Genomic DNA, 18,125 nt, shown 5'->3' with positions numbered 1-18,125 from the left:
TGGAGTCTTTCAGATGTGTTTCATACAAATATACCCATTTGTTCAATATGAAAATCAGAGCTGCAGGCTGGACAGGTCTGATCCACGTGCGAGTTAAGGCTATCCTTTTTTGAAGGGTTGAGACAATTGTTCAAATTGTCGGCCTGTCACATTTTGGTGGCGCCAGTTCCGGCATTGTCAGGTTATTTGTACTAAATTGAGCCTGGTATATGATGTCTGTGGTCTCTTGGCCTCACCTTTGACCCGTTATTCACACATATCCATTTTCATATGAATGCATATCAAGTCCTGCTCCAAAGTCCTTATCGTTAAGAGTCACGCAAAAATATGTTATTTCAAGGTCGATTTTAGACCAGTGGCCGTTTTCAGCAACCACTTCGTGTTCTCATTACGCAAATAACACACTGGTTTTTACCATGCTGCAATTAGTGGTTCATGATCCTGCGAAGGCTATTACACGATATGCGCGCTGTTGCCGTTAGGCCCCGTCTTTCTCACCCATTACCAACGGCGTGTGTGAGCAGTTAGCACGCGATGGTGTCAGCCCGTTGCAGGCCCTTAGCTTTACCAGAATTCAGCTGGTATGACAAGATAAGTGGTTATGCTGAAGCGCGTGGGCCGTATGTAGTTTGCTCTGCTATATCACGACTAGAAAATCTATTTGCTGGGAGTTTTGTAGTCGTGATAACGGAGCAATGTTCTCTTTTAGCACAGGTGTTCTTCTATTGTGTCTATTAAGCGCAAGATTCAGAGATGTCCATGATTGTTTGCTACTATGTGAGAGAAAGTAGACGATCACTTCAGTGAATATAGCGAATGTGTGCCTGCTTATTGCACGCGCTTATCATGCAAGACACGTGTAAGCTTCCGCCGTTAACTTGCAGCGCATTTTCGATTATGTCACAATACATGACTGCACCTCTTTTAAGTAAGCTCGCCAACAAAGACGAGACGAACAGGGCAACCCCGTCTTTTATCGCGTTGATGTGAAAGTTAGCGATATGCAATAGCATTAGATACCTGCCAAAACCACTCTCCTGTGTCTCCCCGTCATCACCGTTGCGCAGCCGGACGAATGTCCCGTTAACATAGCCTGTTGCGGCACGCGGTGTGACCTGGCTCGGGTGCAGAGCAAAAGTCACGTTTGACCCCGCCTTCCGTGTTGCAATGTTGTCTGCTGGCGCCTGGCTGTTCGTCGCCATGACGAGTGTCGTGGCTCGCGCGTTTCACGCGAACGTCGCCAGAGCAGGCCGTCTCTGGCGTCACCCGTGACGTCACCGCTTTGGATATCCTTCCTGCAAGGTCACGAAGAACGACTTCGGTGCGATGACCCGGGTGGACGGTGGGATGGCTTCCATGGCGGAGCCGGTCAACTCCTGTGCGCAGCTTTTTATTCCCCGTTTGGTGCTGCTGATGATTAGGTTTACGAACTGCTCGGCTACTGTGATATCTCATGTCATTTGACAACGAACAACATCAGAAATACGAGAACAGAACGAGCCTGTCTCCATGTATCTACCTGACGCTGTCAAGCCGCGCCGCATCCTGCATCTCCAGGCCACCCGCGGCCCATCTTTGCCGGCGCCGCCTTCGCCATCTCCCGACGGCGATGCGGGGATGACCAGCCTTTACTGGGGCAGACAGCGGCGGCGATGCGGGAGTGACCAGCCTTTACTGGGGCACACAGCGGCGGCGATGCGGGGGTGACCAGCCTTTACTGGGGCAGACAGCGGCGGCGATGCGGGGGTGACCAGCCTTTACTGGGGCAGACAGCGGCGGCGAAGGCACTCGATGTAGCGCAGCCGGCGTCAGCCGCGCCGGACGGCCGGGGCGCGCCGTTCGCCGGCCGCGCGGCTGCCGCCCCTCTCCCGGTTGGAGATGGAGTTCTGGTGGCCCTGCTGCCTTCACGAGCGGACCGGTGCGCAGAGCACGCGATGGCGTGGAGGAGGTGAAGGATGAGCTGTGCGTGGAGTGGGAGGGAGAAGGACTGGGAAGAAGGGGCAGGGTAGATGAACGGAGGAGGAACGGCAGAGGAGGAGGGACAGAGAGCGGGAGTGACAGTGATGGAGAGAGACCAGACAGAGAGAGATAGAGAGGGGAAGAGAGAGAGAGAGAGAGAGAGAGAGAGAGAGAGAGAGAGAGAGAGAGAGAGAGAGAGAGAGAGAGAGAGAGAGAGAGAGAGAGAGAGAGAGAGAGAGAGAGAGAGAGAGAGAGAGAGAGAGAGAGAGAGAGAGAGAGAGAGAGAGAGAGAGAGAGAGAGAGAGAGAGAGAGAGAGAGAGAGAGAGAGAGAGAGAGAGAGAGAGAGAGAGAGAGAGGAGAGAGAGAGGAGCGGGAAGGAACGAGGGAAGAATGGATAGAGGGACATGCAAAAGGGGGGGGGGGGTACAGGGCAAAGGGTGAGACGAGACAAAAAAGGGACAGAGGCAGAGGCAGCAGAGCAGAGGGAAAGGGGCTGGATAAAAACAATGTTTACTGATGGAAAACAATGGGACAATGGGATAAAGTTAGGTTGGGCAATGGAGACAAGAAAGAAGGGACAGAAAGTAGCGTCCAAACGGGAGGTATAGTGGCATTGGTTCATCGAAATTCCTTTTGCTATGCAGAACTAGAACGAGGCGTGTCTCGTCTGATGGGGATCTGATACCAGCGATGATTAGCGCGCTGTGTGGCAACGCGCCGCTTAAGCAGACAGGAGACCATGGCGGCCTAAACTTACTACTGAATCTCTCGGGACCCACATCCTACCGCTGAATCTCTCGGGACTCACTTCCTACCGCTGAGTCTCGGGACCCACATCCTACCGCTGAAGCTCTCGGGACTCGCTTCCCACCGCAGAATCTCTCGGGACTCACTTCCTACCGCTGAATCTCTCGGGACTCACTTCCTACCGCTGAATCTCTCGGGACTCACTTCCTACCGCTGAATCTCTCGGGACTCACATCCTACCGCTGGATCTCTCGGGACTCACTTCCTACCGCTGAATCTCTCGGGACTCACTGCCTACCGGTGAATCTCGGGAACCTCTTCCTACCCCTGAATCTCTCGGGACTCACTTCCTACCGCAGAATCTCGGGAACCTCTTCCTGCCGCTGAATCTCTCGGGACTCAATTCCTACCGCTGAATCTCGGGAACCTCTTCCTACCCCTGAATCTCTCGGGACTCACTTCCTACCGTTGAATCTCTCGGGACTCACATCCTACCGCTGGATCTCTCGGGACTCACTTCCTACCGCTGAATCTCTCGGGACTCACTTCCTACCGGTGAATCTCGGGAACCTCTTCCTACCCTGAATCTCTCGGGACTCACTTCCTACCGCAGAATCTCGGGAACCTCTTCCTGCCGCTGAATCTCTCGGGACTCAATTCCTACCGCTGAATCTCGGGAACCTCTTCCTACCCCTGAATCTCTCGGGACTCACTTCCTACCGTTGAATCTCTCGGGACTCACTTCCTACCGGTGAATCTCGGGAACATCTTCCTACCCCTGAATCTCTCGGGACTCACTTCCTACCGCTGAATCTCTCGGTACTCACTTCCTACCGCAGAATCTCGGGAACCTCTTCCTACCGCTGAATCTCTCGGGACTCACTTCCTACCGCAGAATCTCGGGAACCCCTTCCTACGGCTGAATCACTTGGAACTCACTTCCTACCGCTGGATCTCTCGGGACTCACTCCCCATCGCGGAATCTCGGCCGTTGAGCCACATGAGGATTACACGAGTCTTTCGTATGTTCCGGATCGTATTTATTTATTCATGTGTATAACTGTTATCTTTCTACCGCTGAATCTCGGGACTCACTTCCTGCCGCTGAGTCTCGGGACGAACATCCTACCGCTGAAGCCCTCGGGGCTCATTTCCTACCGCGGAATATCGGGACTCGCTTCCTGTCGCTGAATCTCGGGACTCACTTGCTACTGCTGAATCTCGGCACTTTGCTTTCTACCACTGAATATCAGCATTCACCCTCCACGGCTGAATCTCGGCACTTACTTCGGGCCCGTTTGGTGCAGCCATGAACCCATCAGGGCTTGGTCACAGCATCCATGAATCCCGAAAGTTGTTGTTGCTGTTGTCATTGGGCTTTATGACGCACTCAGTGCTGAGGCAGTATGGCTTCATCTATCTCTCACCCTGGTGAGAAAAAGGCAGGCACCACGTGGAATAAACCCCGTGCTTCTATTTTCCCAGACGCGCACCTTAACCACTGCACCACTCGTACCTAACCCCAAAAGTTGATGTTTCCTATTGTAGTAGGAATAAATTGGTTGATATCGCTATCGCATTATGTGCTGCTGAATCGTAGTCCATCACGATTTGCTTTTCGTGATCATGTGGGTGTTTCTGTGCTGATATGCGACCGCTATTACTGAAATTGTTTTCACTAATCTACGGATTATGCGTCGTTGAGCCACATGAGGATTACACGAGTCTTTCGTGTATTCCCGATCGTATTTCTTTATTCATGTGTATAGGTATTATCCAAATGAACTCTGCCTCATAATGTCCTGATCCCAAGCCTTGCCGTGCCGTGCCACATGCCGATCCCATGCGCTGCCACATGCCGGTCCCATGCCGCGCCACATGCCGATCCCATGCCGTCCAGATCATCTCCAAGCGTGGTCGACTGTTGGTCTTCCGTCTGGAGTTGACTAACGCCGCTGCCCTGTCGCAGGACCGTCGCGCGAGAACAGGAGTCCGCTGGCGGTCCATGGCCACACCGGCTCTGGAGACGGCCGGCGCCGACCGGCGCATCCTCCGCCCACTAGTCAGGTGAGTTCGCCGGGGAGCGGCGCGCGTCAGGGCACGACGGCCGGCAGACATGCGATAAGGGAGAATGGTGCCGGTCTCCTGATGCGAAGCGTGGTGGCGCTGAGATTTTATCCGTTTTTTTTTTACGCGCGTACGGGTGTACGATGTCCGGTTTTGCAAACCATGTGAGGCGTCCACTGTCCTCTGGAACACCCTGCGGCGCACGCGCCATTGTTGAGAGGGGAGCTTAGAATCCCGCTACAGCGGCACACTGCAGACGTTGCCGTCCTGCTCCGCCCGGCTACCGGGCGACAAGCGAGCGCGGTGGGGCCCCTGTCGCACGGCGCGGCATCAGCGGCGGCCGGGCCGACCGTGTCCGGCGTCAGCAGCCCCGCACGGGCGCCCCGACGCGCTCCTTCCGCCGCTGAGGCAGCGGGCACGGCGCGCCCCGGCACCCCAGCCCACACCAGGTGTGACCCGTCGTGACTACGCACGGGCGACGGACGAGAGCGCCCCGCACGAATGTCTCGCAAGAACGCTCGGCGGCAGGACAGGCGAGGATGGGCCTGCCAGCGAGGGTTCTGGGCGGCAGGCAGGTGGGAGTGGGTCTGCCACCGAGGGTGCTGGGCGGCAGGCAGGCGAAAATAGCTCTGCCAGCGAGGATGCTCGGCGGCAGGCTGACGAGCATGGGTCTGCCACTGAGGATGCTCGGCGGCAGGCAGGCGAGGATGGGTCTGCCACCGAGGATGCTCGGCGGCAGACTGACGAGGATGGGTCTGCCACCGAGAATGCTCGGCGGCAGACTGACGAGGATGGGTCCGCCACCGAGGATGATCGGCGGCAGGCTGACGAGGATGGGTCTGCCACCGAGAATGCTCGGCGGCAGGCTGACGGGGATGGGTCTGCCATCGAGGATGCTCGGCGGCAGGCTGACGAGGATGGGTCCGCCACCGAGGATGCTCGGCGGCAGACTGACGAGGATGGGTCTGCCACCGAGGATGCTCGGCGGCAGGCTGACGGGGATGGGTCTGCCGCCGAGGATGCTCGGCGGCAGGCTGACGAGGATGGGTCTGCCACCGAGGATGCTCGGCGGCAGGCTGACGGGGATGGGTCTGCCACCGAGGATGATCGGCGGCAGGCTGACGAGGATGGGTCTGCCAGCGGGAACGTCTTCTCGGACCCCGCTCTGACACGGATGGCGTCATTGTTATGACCGAGGGAGTTTTGATTTAACACGTGGCCGGGTGCCCGGCTAGATACCCTTCGCTCGGGTGGTGGGGGGTCAATTTAACCTCTCCCCTGAGATCTCGAGGACTAAGTGAGCTAGAGCCACCAAATTTACAGGGTATGTTGACCTGTACGTTAACTCATTTAGATGGAAGTTTGAGATTCCTAGGTCTTGACCTTCGGGTCAAAAAGGTCAAACAAGGTGAGATTCCAGGTTGGTCTCTTAAGTGTCCCCAGAACGTAGGTAACTTTCTTAGCAAAGGACCACATGCTCATTCAAGGTCAGTGACCTTGTTGGACCTTTTGAAGATTGTGGTGACCAAAATCGTACAAGACTGCTCTGAGTCTTACAGTTGAATAGGCGACAAAGATTACGTCAGGCAGTATGTTTCTTTTTTTTAAATATTGACCTGGGTCATTTCAGGTCGATGACCTACTCTGACCTCTAAGAAGTTTATGGGAGATGTATAATGCGATTCCTGCTATCATTAAATTCGAAATGAGCACCAGAAACTATCCCATACAGCAAGCCCTCGAGTAATAAAAGAGGTTGTTATTGACCTTGGTCTGACCTTCATACCTCACCTAAGGTCAACGAAATGTGCCCATTCAATATTTGTGTTGCCTAAGAAAGCATCTCAGAGATGTATGGCTTCGTCTAACACTCTGTCGTTGCATCAGATTGAACGATTCCCTGGAAATTGACTTCGCTGAAACCATGGCCTGGCCTTGACCTGTCATAGGTCAGCGACCTTACAAGGTGCATCTCAATTTTTAACACTAAACGATCCGCGATAGCTACTATGCAAAATTTTGGGCGGCTGCGCCGTGCCGTTCGGAAGTCATTCTGAAAAACCTTCGGGTGGTCAATTTGCCTCCCTCCCCCCCCCCCCCCACCCGAGCGCGTATTAAGCGTAGCCCAAACAGTGGCAAATGCGGTGGCAGCTTTGCTCCGTGTCAGGCGACAACGGGATCGACAAATAGGCGGAGACCGACCCTGTTTGCTGAAGGCACTGTGCACTATTCGGAGGGGTGAAATTTTGTTTTTCTTTGATGGGGGTCATTCCTCCCCAATATTGAGTTGTCCCCCACCCCAATTCTGGGCTGGGCGCCGGCAATATTGGGCTGGGCCCCCACAATATTGAGAAGAGCTTCCACGATGTGGAAGCTAACGCCCAATACCGATCACCTCTTTGAAATATAGATCATTTGAAGGTTAGCAACATGGAAAAACATTTAGGTCCAAGGCCTTATTCGCATGTGTCCCTAAGATGTGGCAAAACTGAATTACTGACAATTGGTTCAAAGGGTTCTTGCACTGCTCTGGTGAAGTGAAGCGCAAACACCGTATTTCAGACAGGTGTGGATGAACGTAAAATTTCGGCGCGTCTTTGCTGCGCAGTGCGGAATGTTGGTGGTGGCAAAAAGCGGTGAAACTATTGAAGCTCATGCATTTTTGACACGATGTGTTTCCGTGTAGTAAAAGATATCGACACCCAGCTCCCCGGCATATGTAAGCCGCTCTGTGTCGCTCTGCTCTGCGGCATTTTGCGCCGCACATTTAAGCCTATTGAAGGATCACGGAAATGGCCCACATTCTAATTGAGGGATGTAAATGTAGCAATGCACAACCAGCATGAGTTACACAGATTTAAAACCAAGGGATGATAGGTATGTTGCGCAGCCGGCAGGTTAAACTACCTTCCATTCGGAAACAAAAATTCTTCGGAAAGCGTGGCTCCTGCTGCTTGAGATGGCACTGTCAGAAAGACGGAAACGAGACGCCCGTCGCCGTGAACCCTTTCATCGGGCGCCAGCAATTACAGGAGCCACATTGGCCTGAGGGGTCATATCGCGGTCGGATTTCGAACACGCCCCCCCCCCCCCCCCCCCCCACGTGGGAGTCAAAGGATCTCTCCACGTGGCCATCACGCCCCCGGCAAAAAGAGACCGTCATCCCGTGTATCTGGAACTTTTGCATCCGTGGTTGTTTGGTCACGGCAGTACTCAGACCACGTGTGTCAATGACACGCTCAGTCTTGTTCTGAACACGAATTTTAGAGCTATCCCCCTGTCCTCCCCGAAGGTCTATGTCCATGAACAATGTTTGGCGATATCTCAAAGTGACTTAAATGGCCTGCCACCAGCCAGGGGTATGCGTGAGTTACTTGCTTGCCCGTTGGCTATTGAAGTGTAACACGTAATCATCATATTGATGAATAGCAACGTTTCGTAATGCCAATGTTTGCGCGTCAAGCTTTTGTATGTGGATATCCGGCTGCACATGTGCCTACCCTCGGGAACTTTACTCTACTTACATTTCAGACTGGTCCTTACAATTTACATAAATTTGTATGATTGCTAACATATTCAGCTGCTAGTGTTGTTGCGTTACAGATATCTGCTTAGTGATGATGGATCTTGCTTCAGGTATCATCCAGTGTAACATGCATAATAGTTCATAATTCCCTTCAAGGGCCTTTTATAATATAAAAAGTGCGCCAAAGGGGCTACGAATCCTACCCGTTGTCTGTGCTGACCTGACCTGTGGCCAGGGGCGCAGCCGGTCATGGTGGGAGAGGGGCACCGTGGCTAACAAAGGGCCCCTGCTGGTGGAAAGGCAGCGGGGAATCCAGTCCTGCGGAAACATGAGTTTTCGGTGCCCCCCCCCCCCCCTGACACCAAAACCTCATGAGTGGTCCAAGGAGGTAGGTAGCACGCCCCCCCCCCCTGGATCCATTCTGTCCATATAGCATTGTACGATCACAAGCAGAAGAATGAAAAATAAAATTTCGGCAGTCTTGGAGCATTGCCACCGCGCCATTCAATGAAGTAACTTTCTCAGCACTAATGGTTGGTACTTCCGGGAGGAGCCCAACAGCCACTCAAATCGCTGCCTTCCCACAGCCTTCTGGAACTGCCTCAAAGCGGCACCACTTGGTAGGCACGTGCGCTGTCCACTATGACAGGGAGGCGCTGTGGCCCTGTAGTGGCCGATTTTTCTCCAGCAAGTAATACGTCATTGAGCTAAAGCAAGATGAAAAATCGTTTCATCATGTTTTCGAAAGCTGTAAGATGCCTATGAAGAAACATTTCAATGAAACTAACGCCCGCCTGCTGCCCTGTGCTTATGCTCAAGAGATAAGCTCTTGAGGATGAATACAGCTCAAAATACTGAGCATCGCCAATATAATCGTTGTTAAGCACCACAACGTCGTTTGTTCAGTACCTCCATATGTGTTGAAGCTTTTTAACTAAAAAATCTCAGTTGAACCAATAATACCGAAAAACCAGAGGCTAACAGCATTTGTTCTTAGTTATATCAAGTCCAAATTATAACCACAGAATAAAATGGACGACATCCGTGAAGAAATGCGTTTGAGAAATAACATAGGTAAGGTTCATGGGTTCGGCCCCCAAGGGAAAACGCAAAGTTCCACCTATGCTGGCGTGTACTGCAGCTAGGGTGGAGCTTAGGGGAGAGCGCTACGTCAAGTTGTGTTCAGTCATAACGTCAATGGCTGAGATCCGTCTATTTTTGTTGTCACCGTGGCGACGGCGGACCGCGGCCGACCAGCGCCGTTACCTAAACGATGACAAACATGGCTCGGCACTGCGGGATTGGTGACAAACGCGGCGCACCGTCTACTAACGGACGCCGCGTAGGGTGACGCGACCCACGTCTGCCCGCGTCACCCGCCGTTACGGGGCGTCACGGCGCGGCGGCCGGGCGGCGAGAGTCCCGCAGCGTGACTCGGTCACCCCTTCGGCGACCTGCCGTCTCGCCGGCGCGCCCCGGGCCTGTAACGGCGCCGGGCGGCCGATCGGCAGACACGAGCCCGGGGCGGCCCGCGCACGGGCCGGCCGGCATGCGCGCCCAGGTGACCTACATCCGGACGCGGCGCCCGTGCCGGGGTGACGCAGCCGCGCTTGCGGCGACAGGACGCGGCGCGGCGTGGCGCGGCGTCTCGCTCCGCGGGCGCCCGCCGTCCGGTCGCCACGATGCTTCGGAATCGGCAGCTGCCCACGGATGCCGGAGCGAGGAGGGCCGTCTCGCTCCGTGGGCGCCCGATGTCCAAACTCGGTGATACTTCGGAGTCGGCAGCTGTCCGCGGATGCCGGGGCGAGGAGGGCCGTCTCGCTCCGCGGGCGCCCGCCGTCCGGTCTCGACGATACTTCGGAGTCGGCAGCTGTCCGCGGATGCCGGGGCGAGGTCCGTGCCTTGTTAGCCCGCCCTAGGAGCCCGCATGGCAATGAATCCGACCGGCGCTGTCATGGGCGGCGCCGCCTGGCGACCGCATTGCAAGGATCGTTCTGGCGTGGTAATGGGATGCGGCCGGTCAGGTTTGAGGTCAGAGGGTTTGGTCAGGTCTGAGGCCTGCAGCACACAGCGGCTGCAGCGGCCGACCGCCTCGAACAAGGCGCCGGACAACGGTGCTGGGCAGAGCCGGAGGCCAGACCATGCGTGCTGGCTTCAACCATTGAACTATTTGGGCAGCAACACAGTTAAGAAGTGGGCATGTTAATGGAGTTTAACTTGAGGCGAACTTGACCACAACGTTACCACGTCTATCTCAAATGGCACGTTAATTGACGTCGGCTTCCTGCTTCTTCTGTGGCCGGTGACTTCCGATTGGTGAATGGTGGAATACCCCTGCTGATCACTCATCACAACAGCCTGCAGGTTTTGATCAAAGAAAAACAGAGCCGGGCGTGAGATTTCAGTCCTTTTTACAAAGCTCTCTTGCATTCCGCAAGGTTTTGACACAATTTTCAACCTGTGTGCTACATATTGCTGTCTGCCTATCTTGAGATTATAGAATACGCCAAAACATAGCCTTGCTTGCAACTGAGAAAACATTGCCTCCGGACAAGGCAACATGGACGGGGCTTGTCCCGCCACGTTCCGGCGCACGCGCGCTGGAACATGATGGACGCCCCCGTCACGCCGCTCCGGCCCGGTGAAGGGGGGGGGGGAGGGGTGACGCATCCGCGCCGCCGCGCCACCAACGTGCAGGTCGATGCGGCCTGATTTCAGCGCCGGTGCTGTTGGGAAGATGTCATGGGGGGATGGCCGTGCTTGCTTGAGGCATTGTCGTAAACCCTGATCTCCAGCCAGGGGCACACACACGGAGTGGCCCAGGATTACGTGTTGCCTCTCCCATCAAAGTTATAACATGCATTAATTCGTGTGCGAATGCATGTTAACACTAAAAATTGGAAATGGACAAGTAGAAAAAACAAATTGAGGACAAGTGATGTTGTTTTACGCCGTGTAAGGACTGACGCGCCTGCGGCACGCTAACCGAGATTATTTGTTTAGAACATTGTTTGGCTGTGACCCCTCCTCCCTCGGAATTCCTGCGTACGCCCCTGACTCCAGCTTAGAAAGAGATCCTTTCTCTTTTGGCGCCGGCTGAGTTGTTTACGCAGTTCGATTAGCGTCCGTTTACTCAGTGTGTGTGCAGTTATCGTAAACGCGACGGGGACGCGCAGGGGAGGGCTGTCATTTGTGTGGTGCAACGTCAGTCGCATCAGTGGTCAGCCAACCGTCTCAACCGCATGAATTAGTTTACTGGGGAAGGGGCAAAGCGATTTCAAAAAAGCCAGCGAAGTTCCCTATGCTCTGGCCATTATGGTCTGGTTAGTGAGGAGGTTCCTCTGGCCATCGTAGTCTGGTTAGTGAGGAGGTTCCTAGGAGAATGGTGTGGCGTGCTTGCTGTTCGCAGGTCAGGTCGGAAGTCACTGGAGAAGTTCCTCGCCACTTGACCCCGGTTTTACATGAAGCGTGCCGTTGCGTCGGTTGAAATGTGATGTGCAATATCTCGTCACCACGTCACACGTCACACCAACACACCGAATGTGCAGACGCTTTTTCACCAGGCCGGAACCGGAACAAAGAACACCCGATCGATCGGTTCATTTTGTGCACATGGAAAGGGCGAGTGTCCCCGCCCCAACTTCATGCGGCAGTTCAGATAGCTAGTTGCCATGCGACGGCATGAAAAGGAGCACGCTGGTCCTCCCTCCGAGCGTGAGTCAGTCCCAGGCTCGTCCGTGTTCGGTGCCCTCCCAGCACGTCTTCTGCACGCGTTGTGAACACCACTTGAGGTCACTGGTCGCGGTCACTTGGCTCGGACCGGTTTTGAAGCTGACTAGGGATTTTTTGTTGGCGCCACGAATTACCTGGGAATCGAACCACCGCGTGGTGGTCGACCCCAGTCCTTGGGGATTCGGTTCATCATACATTCCCGTCGCACCGTCGCATTGTGTTTTGGCTCCCGGCTCGTGGCACTTCCTTTTCCTTTGTGGTGGCAATATCGCAGTTTCAGACTGTTAGCGGCGTATGCAATATCGCAGTTTCAGACTGTTAGCGGTGTATGCAATATCGCAGTTTCAGACTGTTAACGGCGTATGCAATATCGTAGCATCAGCCTACTACCGGTCCCCTCTCCTGCATACCAATGCCGGCTACCTCTGGGTGGGCCGACCGAGGGTCTAGTGATGATCCCTTACCCTCGCCCCCACCGGACCACGACGCTGGGGGGGGGGGGGGTGAGTCTGCAGACTCGCCGGCAGCCCGCTGTGTTGGGATCGCCAGTTTAGCTTTTAGGGTTGGTTTGTCCGACCGAAGTTAAGAACTGGCGCTCTCAGTTGCGACCGGAGTTCAGAACTGGCGCTCTCAGTTGCAACCAGGGTTCAGAACTGGCGCTCTCAGTTGCAACCGGAGCTCAGAACCGGCGCTCTCAGTTGCGACCGGAGTTCATAGCTGGCGCCCTCAGTTGCGACTGGAGCTCAGAACCGGCGCTCTCAGTTGCCACCGGAGTTCAGAAATGGCGCTCTCATTTGCGACCGGAATTCGGAATGGACGCTTTCAGTTGCGACCGGAGCTCAGAGCTGGCGCTCCCAGTCGCGGGCCCCGTAAGTCATTGCGCGTGTTGACATTGCCTCGCACATGAGCGCGTGGGCTGACTGTGCTGTTTTTATGGTCATTAAAAGCTCGTTCCCATACCAAAACCATCTAAAGCACGCATTTTGATCCATGTAGCATTTCGAGAGCGTGATCGTGCTGACGTTCTTGCCACCCGCTGAAACCGGTCTGTTCACCACCTGATGACGCTTGCCCGTGCGTGCTCGCATTCCGTCTCTGGCGCCGGCATGCCTCCGCGTTGTGAACGAAGACTGCGAGGTGCAGTTGTTGGCCCGGATATGGATGGATATGGCCCGGGTATGGATATAGATGGTGTTGACGCCGGAGATGTGAGATGTGTATATAGGGATATGTGTTATCTGTATGCCTGCGGAAGATGCAGTCATTGACCAGGACATGCCACCGGAGGTACAGTTGTTGGCCAGAACATACTGCTGGAGGTGTAGTTGTTGGCCCAGCCATGCTGTGGATCCTTGCCAGCCGGGTCTGACCCACTGTTCCTCTCACCCCACCGACAGTACAAGTTCGGGGAGCTGAACGTGACCAAGTATGCCGTCAAGGAGACGCTGTTCTTCAATCGCGTGCCGAAGGTGGGCTCGCAGAGCACCATGCAGCTGATGAAGCGGCTCTCCTACCGCAACAAGTTCAACTTCCACAAGGACCACCCGCAGAAGGTGGAGCTGATCAATCTCAAGCCGCCGCAGGAGGTACGAGTTCTTTGACTAGGTCGTTTTGATCGTGCACACTCTGGCTACCGCAGAACCAGCACAACTGTAGCGTCTTGCGACTGGAGCTTTTCCTGTCCAGTAGCCCCATCACATCACCCTTTTGAGCATTCCGCATCGATTTCGCGGACAACGGTAACCCATGGCAGCGGAATGCGCACGGTTTCATCGTCGTGTTGCCCGGTCTCGTGCTGGATGATCTCCATCTAACGGCCAGCCCGTTGTAAAAGTCATACAGGTTATTATTTAAGCATTCAAATGTCGATATCGTATAAATCGCGGCAGTCCGTCGCCAGAGAAAAGGCGATCAAAATCAAAATCCGCATTAACTGCGGCACGATATTCTTTCTGCGGTCGATGCTCCTAGAAAACTCGGACAGGGCTGTATGCCAACACCGGCTGGGGCTTCAACCCGGTCAGAGCAGTCACGCGCAGAGGGCCACACTGCAGGCCGGCTGCGTATCTCGTGCACGCTCCAGAGATCCTCGGCCAGACGGCGCGCCATGTTTGTGCAGTCTCCCGCGCCTGACCCCGATGGTTCGGCTCGGGCCGGATACCTCCTCCCCGGACGGCGGCCCGGCCCATTCTCACGCGCTCTCAAGCACATCACGTTCCCAAACACAGCCGGGCGAAAGTCAGCCCTGGCCCGCCACGGGTAGATTTTCACGGCATGCTTTGCACCCTAGTGCGTGCTCGTGCGCTATGTTTGCCAAAGGCTCTGCCGCGTCCGATCATTCCGGGATGCCTTGACAACGCATTTATGCGCCAGCGCATGCCTGGCCGCATGCCGGTGTTCGGATGCTTTGAACCAATCCGCCGAGGCCGAGCGCATGGTCGCATCCACGCTTTTGAGGATGCTCTTGACAAAGCGGAGCGACCGGGCCGCGGCCGGACGGCTGGCTGCACACCACCAGTCACGCTCGTCAGTGGAGCCGGCGTCGGCCGGCGCGTCCCAGCCGGCCGGTCACGCCTCATTGGCGGCCGGCCGAGCAGCACCTCAGCCGGCGCTCAATGTCGGCGGTCCCCGCACGGGTCAACGCCTGACTTGGTCGCGCCAGACCGTGCCGGCCGGCCGTGACTTTGGCACTCGCTCCGCAGAAGCGGCTCTGCTCGCTGATCAACATCTTCCGGCCGCCGGCGGTGTACGTCAAGCACGTGTGCTTCCTCAATTTCCCCAGGTCAGTGCGGGGGTAGAGGTGCGGGAGGGGAGGGCAAGGGGAGGGAGAATGGAGGTCATCCGTGGTAACAGGCGTCTTGAGCGACGCCACGGAAGGGTGACACCGTGCCGAAGTTAAACATGAACAGTGAGAGGTGCTGATGCTGGGTAAGTATTTGCAAACGCTTGACTTTAAATGTCTGTGTGAGATGTGACATGGAATAAACGCCAGTAGTGTGGCTACGAACTCCGGTCACATGGAACGGTGTTTGGCCGCCATGTGACTCGTTACGGGCGGAATGAGGGTGAGAACGATCCAAATAGGATAAGTGGCACAGCTTCTTTGTTCTCTCAGATAGCAAAATATGCCGGTTGGTTGGGTAGAGCTAAGTGAGAACGCACTCACAGACACGCGTTGCAAGGGCCTGTCGGGGAGGAATGACGGAAAATAAATGCAGGACAAATGGCTTCTGGCATGCACCCGTATTACCGCGACAGACAATGGTCGTGTGGAAAGAGCGTTAAGTGCCCTGTACTCTGGGGACAATGCTGATGTGTAGCTTGTCTAAAGCGTCAGTTGGACCAGTGTATTATGTGCTTCAGTTCCCACTATAATCCGCTAGGTAGCACTGGAGCTTAACTGGAACAATAGATGCCACACTGTCGCTGCTGACAGCAGTGTCCTACCGGGGACATTCATTTGATAATCACTCATCCTTTTTAATCACCCGACGTTCATTACTCGCAAAGCTAAACATATCATGGCTCGTCCGCCGAGGCTAAGCCGCTGGCTGTGGGGGGGGGGGGGGGGGGGAAGAGGGGACCGCACGCCGCTGCTGACCACCGGCCCGTGCAGGCGTCGGAATTCGTGCATGAGGGCGCAGGCTGTCGGCCCAGCGCTCCCGCTGGCAGAGTAGCGGTGCTGCCACCTGTCGTCGGTTGCGCCGCCGCGTGCTCGCCGGTCGTTAGCTGCGGCCGGCTCGGCTGGCCGCGCTCCCACCTGGCGCCCGACTTCAGGCGGGGAGTGGCCAGGAATGGGTCCACTCCGGACGGCAGGGGCCGGGGGTCTGAAGCGGGGAATGGCCAGGAATGGGTCCGCTCCGGACGGCAAGGGCCGGGGTGTCTGGAGGGAGGAGGGGCCAGGAATGGGTCCACTCCGGACGGCAGGGCCGGGGAGTCTGAAGCGGGGAGTGGCCAGGGATGGGTCCACTCCGGACGGCAGGGGCCGGGGGTCTGAAGCGGGGAGTGGCCAGGAATGGGTCCACTCCGGACGGCAGGGGCCGGGGGTCTGAAGCAGGGAGTGGCCAGGGATGGGTCCACTCCGGACGGCAGGGGCCGGGGGGTGGGAGTGAGTCTGAAGCGGGGAGGGGCCAGGAATGGGTCCGGACGGGGAGGGCCCAGAGGTGAGTCTGAAGCGGAGAGGAGCCAGGGATAAGCCTGGACAGCTAGGGCCGGGGGTGGGTCCGAGCTGGGATAAGCCCGGGATGGGTCTCGACAGGGGGACCGGGGGCAATCTGAAGCGGAGAGGCGCCAGGGATGAGTCTGCATCTGGAGGGCGAAGGTTGAGTCTCAACCGAAAGGGGCCAGGGCCGTGTATGAACCAGGATCACCTCAGAGTCAGGAACGGGCCAGTGACAAACCTGAACCAGGGGGGCTGAAGGTAAAACCTGAACCAAAAAAAGCTGAAAAGCTGAAAGCTGGGTCTCGCCAGAGGGGAGCAATGGATAGTCTAGGCCAGGAACCTGCAGGACGGAACCTGGACCACTAAGAGCCAGTGAGGACAATTGACGCGATTCCGGCACGGGAGGCAAGAGTCTCGACCGTCGGAGGAGGGAGGGAGAAGCTGCGTAAACGCTGCGCGACGCTACTATCACCCACATCCGCAGCGCGCATCGTCACCGAGGCGTTAACTCTGGCGGTGAACGCACCGGGTCGGCCCCGTTCCGGAGTATGCCCGGCAGTGCCACGGTGCCTCAATTGCTCGTTAGGTCACGCGTGGTAAACTAACACCGCGCTTTCCCACTGGCCCTCACGGCGGGCAGAGACCGTTCTTGAATCGCGGGCAAGCAGTGCTCATTTTTTGTGTTAATCTTGGCTTCTTGTGCGGTTTTTTTCGCGACCAGTTATCATTCAGCTAAGCAATCCCGACTTCTTTCCCCGAGCAAGGATCGAACAAGCGACACGAACTACGTGTGCCTGATGGTAATTTCCCATTTTGTGTTTTGTGCTATCAAGCTCGATGAGTCCCACATTCTGGAGCGCATATGGACGCTTAGCTGTGAGTTTCCCCACGGTGTTGGGCTTAGAAGAACCGTGTCGGCGGGCTGTCACCACCTGTTCGACGGGGAGGTACCGTACTGTACGGGAGGCTGTCACCACCTGTAGGTCCGGGCGGTACCGTGCTGTACGAGCGGCCCGTCACCACCTGTTGGATCGGAGGAGCCGTGAGAGGAGGCAGCGCGGCATCTGGGCCGGAACGGGTCAGCTGGGGAAGCCGTCCAGTGGCTGCCGGCCGGAGCGGCAGAGCTGTGGGATTTCACTGTCGCGCTGACGCCGAATGTCACTCGACGGCGTCGGTGCGACTAGGCATTGTGTCGTCAGACTAAGGCAGACTAGGCGTTGTGTCGTCAGACTAAGACAGACTGAGCGTTGTGTCGTCAGACTAAGGCAGACTAGGCGTTATGCCGTCAGACTAAGGCAGACTAGGCGTTGTGCCGTCAGACTAAGGCAGACTGGGCGTTGTGCCGTCAGACTAAGGCAGACTAGGCGTTGTGTCGTCAGACTAAGACAGACTAAGCGTTGTGTCGTCAGACTAAGGCAGACTAGGCGTTATGCCGTCAGACTAAGGCAGACTAGGCGTTGTGCCGTCAGACTAAGGCAGACTGGGCGTTGTGCCGTCAGACTAAGGCAGACTAGGCGTTGTGCCGTCAGACTAATGCAGACTGGGCGTTGTGCCGTCAGACTAAGGCAGACTAGGCGATGTGTCGTCAGACTAAGGCAGACTGGGCGTTGTGCCGTCAGACTAAGGCAGACTGGGCGTTGTGCTGTCAGACTAAGGCAGACTAGGCATTGTGCCGTCAGAAGAAGGCGCTCATGAGAAAATGCGAAAGGAAAAATACAGAAATGGGATCGAGTTCGAAATGGGAAGCAAGCTGCGCTGGGTACCGAGGAAGTTTTTAGAGAAGGTAAAACTAGTTCGAAAAATCAGCGCTTGCTGACGCTGAACGGGAAATTGCCCTTCATTCCACTGCTACCTAAGAAATGTCAAGACTTACATGCCTGTTGAGGTTCGAAAGATGGAGAGATTGTTCAGGTCCAGATAAAGGCCAGGAA

The 18,125-nt window shown here is 55.9% G+C and overlaps 1 protein-coding gene across 1 annotated transcript in view; it reads left to right on the top strand.

The window, feature by feature from the left end:
- Positions 1-18,125, top strand: part of pip (heparan sulfate 2-O-sulfotransferase pipe) — a 45,433-nt gene that overhangs the window by 15,725 nt on the left and 11,583 nt on the right. Inside the window, exons 3-5 of the mRNA XM_037220025.1 lie at positions 4,677-4,774; positions 13,430-13,618; positions 14,735-14,814. Of these exons, the coding sequence (XP_037075920.1) occupies positions 4,677-4,774; positions 13,430-13,618; positions 14,735-14,814 (367 nt within the window). The remainder of the gene's footprint in view (positions 1-4,676; positions 4,775-13,429; positions 13,619-14,734; positions 14,815-18,125) is intronic.

Source organism: Pollicipes pollicipes, unplaced genomic scaffold (genome assembly GCF_011947565.3).
Source record: "Pollicipes pollicipes isolate AB1234 unplaced genomic scaffold, Ppol_2.1 Scaffold_4295;HRSCAF=5057_pilon_pilon_pilon, whole genome shotgun sequence".
NCBI lineage: Eukaryota > Metazoa > Arthropoda > Thecostraca > Pollicipedomorpha > Pollicipedidae > Pollicipes > Pollicipes pollicipes.
The sequence above is the reverse complement of the archived record's forward strand: the minus strand, read 5'-3'. Positions and strand labels throughout refer to the sequence as shown.